At 36.3% G+C, this 14,151-nt stretch overlaps 1 protein-coding gene across 1 annotated transcript; it reads left to right on the top strand.

Annotated features, from left to right (window-relative positions):
• Positions 1-13: 13 nt before the first annotated feature.
• Positions 14-12,700, top strand: dbf4 (DBF4 zinc finger). The gene is made up of 13 exons (NM_001044505.1): positions 14-78; positions 3,039-3,102; positions 3,598-3,773; positions 4,515-4,709; positions 5,546-5,596; positions 6,033-6,102; positions 7,418-7,494; positions 8,054-8,084; positions 8,211-8,256; positions 8,879-9,004; positions 9,749-9,866; positions 10,500-10,624; positions 11,366-12,700. The coding sequence occupies exons 3-13, from the start codon at positions 3,624-3,626 to the stop codon at positions 12,366-12,368; spliced, it is 1,992 nt and encodes a 663-aa protein (NP_001037970.1). The 5' UTR covers positions 14-78; positions 3,039-3,102; positions 3,598-3,623; the 3' UTR covers positions 12,369-12,700.
• The last annotated feature ends 1,451 nt before the right edge of the window (positions 12,701-14,151 follow it).

The following is a 14,151-nucleotide window of genomic DNA, read 5'->3' as shown; positions in this document are numbered from 1 at the left end:
GGCTGAGAGCTGGCGGAGCGCATTGATGTGTCCGGGAGCCCCTGCGGGGCCTTGGTGGGAGGACGCGGCCAGTGTTCGGTAAGCGGAGAGCTGTATTGTGCGGTCTGTTCGCTGTAGCCGCGCTACTAAATTAAATCTCCCCCACCCTGGGGTATCATGGGAATGGTGGAAATAGTACGTATGCAGCGGTTCGTTGCGACAGTAGGTACTGCATGTATCCGTAAGTGCCGACTTAGTCTGTAGCGCTGTATAATAACTAGGCGCCATTCAGCAGACCAGCAATAGTCGTTCCAAAGCCAGAGATAATAAGAGTAGGGCAGAGCAATTGCAGGGGGGGGGGGGTCGTGACATAGACAAGAGAAGGGACTCCTTACAACGGGTAACAGTTCTTAGATATTTTCATTGTAACCCATATTTGCCTAAACTGCAGCCTTCCACTGCTATACTGCACCTCCGACCCCCCCCCCCCCCCCCCCTACCCCAGTTGGGGCAATTGTGCTTTGCCAGGTGTCCCTTTAATTCCTGTCCCACCCAGGCCTGGTCTCCCAGCCAATGGGCTTTGTGCTGTTATGTGTGGCTCCTGGCATTCCCTGACAGCCCTTTCCCTGTGGAGCTGACATCTATAAGTATTATACCTACTGCTGCAACCATACCAACTTTCTTATGTTTTTAAAAAGCATGTCTGCACAAAACCCAATTTTTGCTTTGGGTTGGCATGTCAACCCCCAAAAATATTTCTTTGCTTAATAAAAAGAAAACATAATTATTAGCAACTTTCCAATATGAATTTATTACAGATTTTTAGTGCTTTAAAAGTTATGTGTAAATGTAATTGCTACTGAAAGCAGCATTTGCTGAACTCCTGGTTATGATTTTTCAAACAATGTTGCAAAAGCCAGTCTCCTCCAGCAAGGCAGGTCTGTCAGTCTGCTGGCTTATGTTACATTGTTTCAAATGCCAGAGCCAACAGGGCAGAGACTAGAAAAGGACAAACTGCTTATAATAGCAATTATATATACAAATAACTTTAATGGAGACATCCTATAAAAATTATGAATGTGCCAGTGAATTATACTCCTCTAGATATAGAAGGATTGTGCTAAAAAGCTGTATTTCAGAGAAATTCCCCCAAAACCCCACTAGTCCCGCCCATCTGTTCCACTTCCTTCTGGCTGAATTCTCTGGATGAGCTGGGGAGCCGGCGGCCATCCGTACACTGCAATGTAGGATAGGAACCAATCAGCAGCTAGGCTGACCTGATAGGGAACTGAAGCCTGTCTTTGCTTGTGTGAGTGCAGGGCTGTGATTGGCTCTCCCCCTCCTACTGTGCTTCTGGCAGGGACCGTTAGGACACACCCACTCTTCATTTTAAACTCGGACAGAGAAGAGAGAGGATCTATAGGGAGCTCCAATAAAGGGGCCATTTTTACAGATAGGGTTAATGTTTAGCCCAAAGGGAAACCAGCGCCGTATATTATTCATAATTGCCTACAATATTAGGGTTTTTCCCATTTATCCAATATGTCTCCTTAATAATCTATTACAAATTTGTAATGAATGTAGATTGTAAAGTTGCTTAGATTTGTTTTCTTTTATTAGGCAAATGTCCTAATAAAAGAAAATAATTTTTAGTAACTTTCCAATATACATTTATACCATTGAATGTTTTCAGTGGTTTTAATGTTTGTAAATTATACTTGCTATTGAAAGTATCATGCTTATTATATATATTCTCTGCACTGTTGGATATGACTTTTGCAGCAGTGTAGCAATTGTCAGTTCTCTTTCATTTCTGCTGATTAACTTGCGTCAGCTACATTTTTAAATTACTATAAAGAACAAGGAAAGTATACTATACTATAAAGAACCTGTGATGGAAATTACTTTTATCATGCTGGAGCTTCTTTTTGGAAAAAAAAAAACTACACTCTCCTGAACATTGTAAAGAAGTGCCACCATCTTACCTTTCTCTTCCAGCTAGCACTCTCCAACTTAGACCTGTGCATGCCCAACAGAGTACAGCTTCACAGTTTTATGATTTTTTGCTTGGGAGAGAGTGTTTACTAATTGTTGTTGAAAGGTTAATGTAAAGGAGTAGCAGACAGGCAGCAATGCTAACCACTATGCCAATTACTTAGGGTAACTTAGGACATAAACTGTGCTAATACATTACATGTCTCTGCTGGTTGAGAAAATTGCCAAATTAAATTGGAATGTGAAGTTCTGATCTATTATCGGAAGTACTTGGTCAGTAGTCACAGTTTATTGTGCTTGGAGCAATGCCATTTGCTGCATGCTATTGGCCATGGTGTTATATGTGTAACTGCACAATAATGTTGGTAGTCACACAGGTGACAACAGCGTAAATTATAGAGTGAAAGCAGTGGGTTTATACAGCAGTATCACATAACTTATTCCGTATAGAGGGGCAGTGTTAGAAAACACACTATGGGGCACATTTACTAATCCACGAACGTCCGAAAAGCGTCCGAATGCATTTTTTCCGTAATGATCGGTATTTTGCAATTTTTTCGTAAATTGTCGTGACTTTTTCGTAGCGTTACGACTTGCGTGAATTGTCACGACTTTTTCGTAGCTGTCGCGCCGAGTACGAAAGTTTCGGATTCATTCAAGCTTCAGTATCGTGACTTTCCTTGGGCCAGGTTGGAGCTGCAGAGTGCCATTGAGTCCTATGGGAGGCTTCCAAAATCATGCAAAGTCTGAAAGGTTTGCCTGCCGTTTACGAGCGCTCAATACGAAAAAGTCGCGACAATATACGAGCAAATCGTAACGGCTACGAAAAAAATCGCAAAATGTTCGTTTCCAATCTGAATTTTTCCCATTCGGATTCGTGGATTAGTAAATGTGCCCCTATATGTATATTTTTACAATCTGTTATCCTTTGTAATTTTTCCCATTTGCTCATCCACTGTACTTGGCCCGTTATCAGTTTTGCATGGTTTTGTATTGAATGCATACCATTGGGATGACCAATCTTTGCATTTACAAGTTAGTTAACTGATCTTACATTTTCTTAGGTGGTGCTTTCTCCGGAGGACAAAGCAAATGAAGCTAGCAGGGGACCCAAGTTGCAAAGGAACAGTGAGTTGAAATTTTCACCTTTTGTAAATATACATCTTTCCTTTTTAATTTGTGTATTTTGTTAAAGGAACAGTAACACCAAAAAATGAAAGCGTATAAAAGTAATTTAGAATATAATGTACTGCTGCCCTGCCCTGGTACAACTGGTATGTTTGCCTCAGAAATTTATATAAACAAAGCTGCCGTGTAGCCACAGAGGCAGCCATTCAAAAGGGAAAAGGCACATAGCAGATAATAGATAAAACACTGTATTCTACAGAGATTATCTGTTATCGGCTATGTAACCTGTGCCTTTTCCCTGTACTGATGCAGGGCATCAGTACATTATATTTCAATTACTTTAAAAAGCTTTTATTTTTTGGTGTTACTGTTCCTTTAAAGTTCTAAGTTAGGTTATTGGCTCAAGGAAAAGCTTGGCATTTTTTCGATAGAGAAGAAAACAGTTGTCGGAGAATGTTGTAATAATACAGATTGCCTTTTTCTCTTGTTTTGAAGGAGCACCACATGGGCGAGGTGTGAAAATGAAATCCACTGTAGCAACAGTGAAGAATCCAACTGGAAAAGTTCAAGCAGACATATGCAAACCTTTTTCTGGGAAAGTGTTCTATCTTGACCTAACATCCAAATTAATATCTGAAAAACTGGAAAAAGACATAAAAGAACTTGGAGGTGTAAGTCAACTATAAAAAACTTAATGCAACTAGTGTATCTTTTACTTCATTGTAAAAGATTGTATTGTATTACATTTTTATTTATGTATGTCGGTAGGTAGTGATGGCACTCAAAGGGATTTGCACCCAATGTCATCAGGTGAAGAAAAATGAGGTTTATTCAGTCCAACGTTTCTGTTCCTGATTGGAACTTTCATCAGGGACACCAGCACCATGTGTGTTACAAACCTAAGTTGGTGCCAATGTTGTTGCTAGGCAACCAACGTGCAGTAAAAGTTATACAAACATTGCGTTATGCTGATTTTGTGCTGCTTACACACACACCAATTGTGTGCTTTCTATCACAGCTGGATATATTACCATGTTTACTTTCCTTCCCCTTAAAAGCTGTTAAAGTTATAGTTTCTGATTTACTACTACTTGAAAGCAATAGATTTTGTAAAAGTGAACTACTCCTTTAAGGATGTTTTCAGATAAATTTCTGAGTGGCTCATCTGTAGAAGTACTAAATATCTGTTACCCCTGTGCTGCAAGAGAGAATGTTTTGCTAGAAATTAGCATTTGTACTCATTACTTTTTACATTACAAATTCGTAAATGAACCTTCAATTGCCTGCTAATTATAGAAGCCGTTGGCATTAAGCTGTGATATACTGCCTTGTCTGGGAGGTGTGAACAGGTGAAAGGAACTGTTATCTGTTTTAAAATGTCTTAAAATTGTTACCCCTCCATATTTTCTCAGACTGTTGAAGGATTTCTCAGCAAAGAAATCAGCTATCTTATAACAAGTAAAAAGGAAGCAAAATGTGTGAAGACTTTGAAGTATGTTTGTTCTGTACCGAGTCCCGAACCTGCTCAAAACACCGGAGAGAGTTCAACCAGCCCAGGCAATAGGCGATTACCTCAAGAAGGAAATTCAAGTAAAAAAAATGAAAAGGTATCAGGCTAAATTAACTTCTGACTTTAAATTGTGCTCACATAGAAACATTACATTAGTCCAAAGTCCTGTGCAAAATCCTTGATTGTCTATTAACATTGAAAAGTATGTAAATCATGCAAGTTTCTTTGTGTAGAATTGAGTAAGTGTATTCTTATAATGGGGTAGAACATTCTGTAGCTTTCAGTTAGCCCAGTGCTGCCCTGTGTGTACAGTCACTGACAGGAAGGGGGTCAGCCTGCCGCTGTGCACAAGGGGGCAGATTTCACGTAGAAAATGCACATCACAGAACACCGAGCATTTGAAGAAACACATATTTTATCATCTCAAAGATTTGGTCAGATATTTAATTTGCAAATTATTATGCAAATAATACATATCTGACCAAAATTAAATAGACCAAAATATTGCATAATTTGCTAAATATTTGCTTGTTTCATCTGTCCAGAGCTGTAATGTCACATGACCTTTTTTGGGGATGATTTATTAGTTCCCCTATCTTAAAGGAACAGTATCATATTTTTTATTTTTTTTTCGGTTAAAGCTCGGGTGCCCAAACCTGTCAGCAAGTTCTGTTTAAACCATTTAATTACACATCAATGTGTGTGTTTAAATGGAAGTCCATCTATTGCTCCACTGACTTGAGAATTCTTGGTGTCTCAAGAATTCTTGAGTTGCTGTGCTGTAAAAGTCTTTGGAAACTTTGTGCAATGAGAGAAAACATTTGTCAAACTACACATAAGTGCTGTGTTTAGTCAGGAAAAAGCAAAGTTTCTCAGATATTGATTAATATAACATTTATCTGAACTTTTTTTTTTTTTTTATTGTGTAAACAGAGCCTTGTAAGTCGGGGGAAATCTTTAGTGAAAAAGGCGATCAAAGAGCAGGTGAGACTCTTACATTTGCTAATGACTATTTATATTTTCTTGCTTTCCTCAGTCTATTATTTGTTACTAGTAAAATAGCTCATTTACAGATTGTTCAGAGGGGCAGTACGCCCAATGTTATATCTAATTCCATCTTGGCTATGTGTGCAAAAATATCTTTTGTGTGCACATTTTAAAAAATGGTGTGTTCAGGTCAGAATGGATACAGAATGTTGTGTTTTCATACAAATTTCTTTGTGTGCACCACAATTTGCTGTGTGTGCACGAACACACAGCTTAAAGGGAACATTTAGTACACCCCCTGTTTTAAAATTAGCGGGTGATTTGTTCCACGGCATTCTCCTTTTTAATTTAGAAATATTTATGGTGGTTTCTTTTTTTCTTCTATGGTAAACTGCTTTGATATAGTCTGTTCTTCTGGTATCTATTTTCACAGGAAATTCTACCAAAAAATAGTATTTTATCTAATGCCCTCAACTGGGGAGTTAAAATACTTCATGTTGAAGGTAAGACTTTTTTTTTCTTCTTCCCTATTTCTCTTTCTTTTGGATTGATTGCAAACAATGTCTATGAATTGGTAGCTTCATCTTTTTTATTATAAAAACATAGAAAAAATGACCTATAATAAACCTGTGCATAGGCAACATTGTGTGGATTCAAGCTGTATAAAAACCATAGCAGTCTGCGGCATGCTTAGAAATAGCTATGCAGCATGTTGATTTTATTTATCTTTTTACTGGTTTTAATAGCATTATCCAGCAACCCCAATTTATATAAGGTAACATTGCTTTTTATTGGGAAATTTCCTATGCAGTGTTATACGTAAGTATCTGCATATTTGGTTCTTGATTCATTAGAAATATTTTAAAACAACTCTGTTTAAAGTGACACCTTCCAGGTGTGTAACTGCAGTGTGTATGTATATTATATATAATTAGATAAAAATGCCAGCACTCGTGTTACTGGTAAAGAGACTTGCCTGGTTGCAATCCTCATAGAATTTCGATAGAAAGTAGAACATATAGAAGTCTCACAGGATTTATGAAAATACAAAAGACATTTATTGAACAAGAGAAACTGACGTTTCAGCTGTAGAACCAGCCTTTCTCAAAGTTACAAAACCAAGTGCAAATGATCTATAAATACTGTGTGTGGCGGGGAAAAATTAAAAATGTGATGTATAGCAAACATAAACGTTCACATTTAGCACAAAAAACTTGAATCTTTAAAAAAAAAAAAATATCAAACTCGAGCGTTGATAAATCTTCCTTCTAAATAAAGTCAATAGTTAATAACCTTTGCCATAAAGGAATAAGTTCCCAAGCAAATGGCGAGAGATGGATCTGTATATGTAACAAATAATTATATGTTATATATGTTTATTTTTTTTTTTAATTCATAATTTGTGGCAAGACTATATCAAGTGCAAGTCGATTTGTATTTGGGGGCAGGGCAGAATCCTCATAGGATAAGTGTAAAGAGTAGGGATGCACTGTAACCAGGATTTGGTTCAGTATTCGGCCTTTTTTTTGCAGGGTTCGATTTCGGCTGAATCGAATCTGAATCCTAATTAGCATAAATTAGCATATGCTAATTTGCATTTCGAAGGGCTACATTTTTGGGGGGGGGATTTTTTCAGTGTGAGCTGATGTTTAACCCTTCCCGATCCTAATTAGCATTCGGTTTGGTATTCGGCCGTTTGGTGAAAAGTGGGTTTGGTGCATCCCTAGTAAAGAGTCCCTCAGTCTGAAATCTAGATGTCTAGAAGCAGCCCTGTATTGTTCAGTCTTATTTAACAGTATCACCCAACCTACATTTCAGAAGCAAAGCGTTACATTGAAAAGAAGAAAAGTTCATTGCAGCAAGTCAAAAAATCCCAACCTGTAGTCAAGTCTGAAGTAAGTGTTTCAATCTACAATGTGTGTCTCTGTTCTATGTGTAATGCGGGAAAGGAAATATTTACTTAGGCCTTAGGCAAGCCAATCCTAATGTGTTTGCAGGCTCATATATACTGAAACTATTGGGAATCTGTTGTGTTCCCTCTTTATACTACCTGCAGCGGACACGGTACTTGTTGAGTTAGCAACAGACATGGGTAACAACTGGGCACTGTTACAGAAAAGTTAGTCAAAAGCACATCAAAAAGTTGCTTCTTTTAAGATGTGACTGGCTCACAACATGCCAATGATCTCCACATACTACTTCGTATAAATTGTATTTCATTTTTTTAATATTATTAATCCTGCCATCATTATTAATCCTGGTGATTGGTCCATAATAGCAAATATCTTTGACAGTGGTGTTTTTAAAGATTATAACAGAACCCCCTAAACTTTCTGGGAAGTTTTTACTTTACTTTACCCTTTTAAAATAGTATTTAGTATGTTACTGGCATTACAAAGCGAACTGAAGGTGTATTGGGATATTTCTGCTTACATTTTATTTATTGTTTTTCAGAGCAAACATCCAGCACGTCGGAAAGTAAAACGTAAGTTGTCACGTGCAATTTTTTCATTCATATTTCAGAAAAATATCTATCAAGTGAAGTTTGTCAAATGTTTTTCAGCCTGTACAGCAAAACAAATTTACTTTTTTTTTTTTTCTCCTCATGTAGCTCAAAAACTAAAAAGCCCATACATAAAAGTAGAAGACTGCAGTTGGTAAGTTGGATGTGGTAAAGGTGGTAATCTGTTGTCACCCTTATCATACACAATGTATTAAAATAACACAAGACAATTCTCCCTGAGCAACCAGCCTACATTATTAGCGTATTTTGAATTAATCATAAGGACTAATATTGGCAAATTGTTTTTTATTGTACTATATTGGGCGTTGGGTTCAAGTACATGAACCTTAGCATGCACTTCAGTAAAAGGAAACTGGGTCCTTCATTATAGAAATAACTGCCATTTAAGCAGTTATTTATACCACTGTCTTAATATAAGCTCAGTGAATAGGGTTTCTGCTTTGTAATTAAAACATTTGGCAAAAAGAATATCTAACATATGTATGTCATTGAAGTCGATAAACAATGGGTATACGCCCTGTTTAAAGCATTAAAGATTTTGGTATAAAACTTATTATTTCTTCACTTTCAGTCCTTGACACCACTCTATGTACAGAAAAAATAAAAATGTATTTAATGAAGCACAGGAATTGACTCACTGGAAATGTAGAATATATGGTGTTGGCACTATGCTCCACTGCCATAGACTGTTTCCATTATAAATGTGTGATCTAAGATTAATAATCCTGAAATTTTTTATTTTTTTTATTGCACAGCCAGTACAGACCATTATACCTTGTATTGCCACAGTTTCGATCCTTCCAGAATACTACATCAAATTATTTAGTAGAGGTGGATAAAAAAGCAGATGTTGGACAGAAGCTGGCAGAAACAAAACAAAGGTTTGTCAATACAGCACTTACAACAACGAAGACGAAGGAGCTGATATTTTAAAGGGAGATTCACCTTTAAATAAACTTTTAAATATATTCTAGAATGTCTTATTCCTAGGAACTTTTTAATTGGTTTTCATTATTTTTTATAGTTTAATTATTTGCCTTCCTCCTCTACATCTTTCCAGCTTTCTAATGGGGGTCACTGACCCCGGCAGCCAGAAAACGATTGCGCCGTGAGCTTACAATTGTATTATTATCATTACTTGTTATTATGTATCTTTCCATTCAGGTGCCCTTCTATTCATATTAAATTCTCTTATTTAAATCACTCCCTGGTTGCTAAGGTAAACAAGACCCTAACAGCCATATTGCTGCTGAAATTCCACACTGCTACTGAATAACTGCAAAACTACACAAAATACAATAAAAGCCAATTGCAAATTGTCTCAGAATATCATTGTCTTCATCATACTAAGTCAATTTAAAGGTGATAAACCCAGTTAACTTGGTTGTCCACTTTGCCCCAACTTTGGACTGTGGGGGCAGAATGGAAATGGTCCATCATTAATGTTTAGGGCATTCACCACATCCTTTCATGAATGCTGCTGACACTTGCCAATCAATGCAGCCCAAACACACACTTTTAGAATGCATATGAGCAAAAGCTAAACATCATAGGAAGAAATTTTAATTGATAATGTAGTCATTATTTTTATGTGCCGCATTCCTAATCCATGTATTGTTTTGCAGTATAAATAAGACTGGTCACGTACAGGATGGTGCAAACAATGCAAATATTAAATTAAAGGAGCAAAAGAAGCATGGCTACTGTGAGTGCTGTCTTAAAAAATACGACAGTCTGGAATCTGTAAGTATAATCTATTTTTTCTTTAATAAATTATAGAGACTTAGTACTATTTTAAACATAACTAAAAACTATATAATTTTACTTGTAAAATATTTTTTGCAGTTTAATATGTTAAGGGGGATTAGAGCTCAAAACAGAAAAATTCACCCTCTTTCTATTTATTCCTATGGGCTTTTTAAAAGCATATTTATCAAAGGGTGAATTTTAAGTTTACTCATTCATAAATACACCTCTAAAATCCAATAGAAATGAATAGAAATTGGGTGAATTATTCTGTGGTGAGCTCTAATCTTACATTTTGATATATCAGCCCCTAAGTTTGTTACTAATATTCCAGTGGTAAGGACTGCATGGTAAGGACTTAGATCATGCATACATACAAACCAGTGCTATCAAAGTTTTCACATGTAGTGACATTATTATACTCTGGACCAAATGTTATTCTGAGTTATTAACTTTTTCCTAACTGTGTCAGTCCATTGGAATGCATTTGCTTAGAGCAGTCAAACTCCATTTTGTATTTTTATCCTGTCTTCATATTAACATATCATGTAATGTAAAATTTAGCAGTCCTTTACACGCATTAATATGTGTATACATACATAATTTATGGATTCATTTTTTTTATTGCAGCATATTTTAAGCCCACAGCATAAGAACTATTCAGAAAGTGCATACTATCAAGTGGTTGATGATCTTATTTCTACTTTTGAGTTTGACTTTGTGGATTGGTCGAAATACAAAAATGGAAGAAAAAGGTAAATACATAAATTGTAAATATCAACTACTCAGCCAGGGCATTGCTTGGCAATAAAGTCAGCTTGCTACCATTTTCAGGTGGTATTCTTTTTTTTAAAGTGGAACTCTACTCAAACACAACATAAGCTTTTTAAAAGGTAAACATAATTTCAAACAACTTTGCAATAAACAGTTAAATAATATGCAGCCTTTTCATGATGTTTGATGTAATATGATTTGGAACAGTTCCCTAAGCCTGGCCCCCCTGTTCTCCTGCTGATCTGGCTGACTACTTCAAATAAAGTGTAACCGTATTCAATTGTCCTCAGCCTGCGCCTTCAAATCACACAATCCCCTTCACTCATGATGTCAATAAGAAAAGGAATATAACGGTGCAAAGTATTGTGGGTTATGTAGTTCCTGCATTCTGTAAGCTGTGGAGAAATAACACTAATATTTTAGTCCCTCCTCCCCTGCCAGGATGATGCAGAAAGAAGAACCATTTTGAAGCTGGATTTCAGCAAATAAAATCGTATTTATTAATACTTTTTGAAGGAACAGATAATAGCAATAGGTGTATTAGGAGTTTGTGTTGTGTGGGGCTCTTTAACAAATTTAGGTTCAGAAGCCAAAGTTCACATTTAATAGGTTATAACATTTGCACCAGGTATAGTAACCATACCAGCAGGTAGAGTTTATTGGTTACCTGTTACTTTCCATATATTCATTATATATGTATATTATTTTTTTTTTATTTGTAGTGTGGGGATATTGATGTTGACTGAAAAATATAAAGCTGAAGGCCAGGAGAGAAATGAAGCTTCAAAAGCAAACACTTTTTCAGAAAGAGTGTCAGCTACCACCCCACTGCAGGAGAATACGTTAAAGGATCCTTATGCTACTTCTTGTTCTGTTCCACCAACTCCTGTTTGCAATACCGATCCAATGTTTTCCTTGCCCTCTCCTGTGGGATCTGCAGAATTATGCAACAAAAAATATACAACAGACAACTTTGAGCAACTTGTAGCAACATCTGTGCCAGCTTTGTGTTTGAAGGACAATCTCCCGGGTTCATTAGGTGAAAGAGAAATGTCAGTTGTTTACAATGAAACGAAACAAAATGAAACTATAGATCATACTATGGAGAGGCCAAAGATTGGGTGGGATGCTAGCAACATTCCTAGCAATATCTTACTATATGTTCCACAGAAGGTAGACGCTGTCGCACAGTACGCGAATGTCTCTCTAAAGGGAAATATACATTGTAGTAAATTGACTGCATGCCAGGCAGCTCTCACTTATGGAAAAATGGATCCAGCTGTGTGTGATAATATTACATTTCCTAAGACTGTAAATCACCTTCACAACAAAGAAGGGCATAGAACAATGGACCAAATATATCCCACTGTACAGTCGGATGAGCTCCAGAGTCTCCTGCCTGATTACTCGCCTTCAGGAAATCTGCACAGGAAACTGAAGACTTCTGCTCAAACAAACCTAGCTGATGATGAGCTTCTCTGCAGACTCTCGCATAAGGTGTCTGTTCCACAGCAAAATGATGTTTTAAATGTACCCAGTGAAACTCTGCTAGCAATGTTTGAGTCCAGTGAGGATAAAACTGAGTTTTTTGGGTTTGCTGGCAGCTGTGTGTGTGACCCATGCAGTATGGATGATGGCGATAATCGGGATCAAGCCCACAAAAACTTGCTTTTGTCTCTCTTCTCGCACACCACCACGTCTGGCTCTTCGTTTCTTGGCTTTTAATGTTTGAGTTTTAATTATTTGTAATTTTATTATTTGTTTTAATGATTTTAATGCGCGGAAAATACTTTTCTTTAATCCACAAAATAAATAGCCAGATGTGAGATTTCTTTGTATAGCAACAGTAATACTTAAAGACACTCTTATTTTAGTAAGTAAAACGTATTTCTCACAATAATGTTCTTAAGTTTCATTACTCACATAGAACATAATGTTCTAATCTTTCTCTTTGGAAATTTTGCTGGTGTGTTTCTGTGGTTACAAGTCTGTAGGTTTTCTTATGTTTCATGATTCAGATTAAGAATATGGAGTGCTCTTGAAATTTCAAAATTAAATATAAAAAAAATCTGTGAAAAACTGATATCAATTCAGGATTCTGCTGCAGAAGCTCTATTAACTGATGTGTTTTGAAAAACAAACATGTTTTCCCATGACAATATTGCTTTAACAAATAGGGCTTGTGCTGAACATGTGTTTTTGTCTCTGCATAAACGACTGTTCCCTAAGCGGAAACCTTTTGTTGAGATAATTGTGCATATAATAACATGATGGAGAACTGTGACTTTTACTTTTTAATGAGCAAGAAATAACAAAAAAAAACCATGCATACAGTATTTCCTAATAAAGTTTGTTCAGCACAAGCCCTATGAATTAATTTAGTGTTGAATAAATGGGTATGATGCTCCTTTTTTAAATAGCAAACTGATTTATAGTTTGCTCCACTAAATGAAACTGTATCTTTGCTGCAACCTACTAAATTAAATGTGCATATATACCTTAGCTAGGTTTCATAGCTAACTACAAAATAGACAATCTTCTTAAACCTTGTGTTGTGGTTCTGTGAAACTCCAAGGAAAATGTCACTGCAAAGGCGTACATTATACAGATCATACATATGACAACAGATAAGAATAAAATTAATGTATGCATAGACCTATTAAATTGGTTACCATGTTGTCTTTACACTATATGCAGTAACAGAATATTAATTCTTAAATCATGTACAGGTATAGGATTTCTTTTTAGCAATGCTTGTGACCTGGGGTTTTCCAGATAAGGATTCTTTCCATAATGTGTATCTCTATAATTTGTCAATTTAAAAACATTTAAACAATAACCCCAATAGGAATGTTTAGCCACCAATATAGATACAGTAAATGCAGCTTAGTTACCATCACGTAGTAGGTACTGGTATGGGATCTGTTATCCAGAATGCTCGGGACCTGGGGTTTTTCGGATAAGGGATCTTTCCGTTGTTATGGATCTCCATAACTTATGTCTGTTAAAAATCATTTAAGTATTGAACAAACCCAATAGGCTTGTTTTGCCTCCAATAAAGGTTTAATTATATTATAGTTGGGATCAAGTACAAGGTTCTGATTTTTTTATAACCGAGAAAAAGAAAATAATTTTTAAAAGTAGAATTATTTACTTATAATGGAGTCTGTGGGAGATGGACTTTCCGTAATTGTGAACTTTCTGGATAGCAGGTTTCCGGATAAGGGATCCTATACCTGTACTGTTTTATTATAACCGAGAAAAAGAGAATTAATTTAAACAAAAAAAAAAAATAGAATTATTAGTTTGATATAGGCTTTATGGGAGATGGTTTACTTGTAATTTGGAACTTCCTGGATAATGGGTTTTCTGGAAAAGGGATCCCGTGCCAGTATTTGTACTGATCAGGCACATGACAGCTTGTAAGTGATTGGTTTTTAATCTTCCCCTCAGGCTACATCTGCCAGATATTTGTTTTGCTACTACTATAACAAAATCTTCAACCTGC

The sequence above is a fragment of the Xenopus tropicalis genome, chromosome 6, assembly GCF_000004195.4.
Source record: "Xenopus tropicalis strain Nigerian chromosome 6, UCB_Xtro_10.0, whole genome shotgun sequence".
Lineage (NCBI taxonomy): Eukaryota > Metazoa > Chordata > Amphibia > Anura > Pipidae > Xenopus > Xenopus tropicalis.
This window is presented reverse-complemented; position numbering and strand designations above follow the sequence as displayed.

Bases quoted from the DNA above. Each gene is read 5' to 3' on its own strand.
- dbf4 (NM_001044505.1), top strand. From the start codon at position 3,624: ATGAAATCCACTGTAGCAACAGTGAAGAATCCAACTGGAAAAGTTCAA. The intron at 3,774-4,514 runs GTAAGTCAACTA...ATATTTTCTCAG, and splicing joins ACATAAAAGAACTTGGAGGT to ACTGTTGAAGGATTTCTCAG. The intron at 6,103-7,417 runs GTAAGACTTTTT...CCTACATTTCAG, and splicing joins TAAAATACTTCATGTTGAAG to AAGCAAAGCGTTACATTGAA.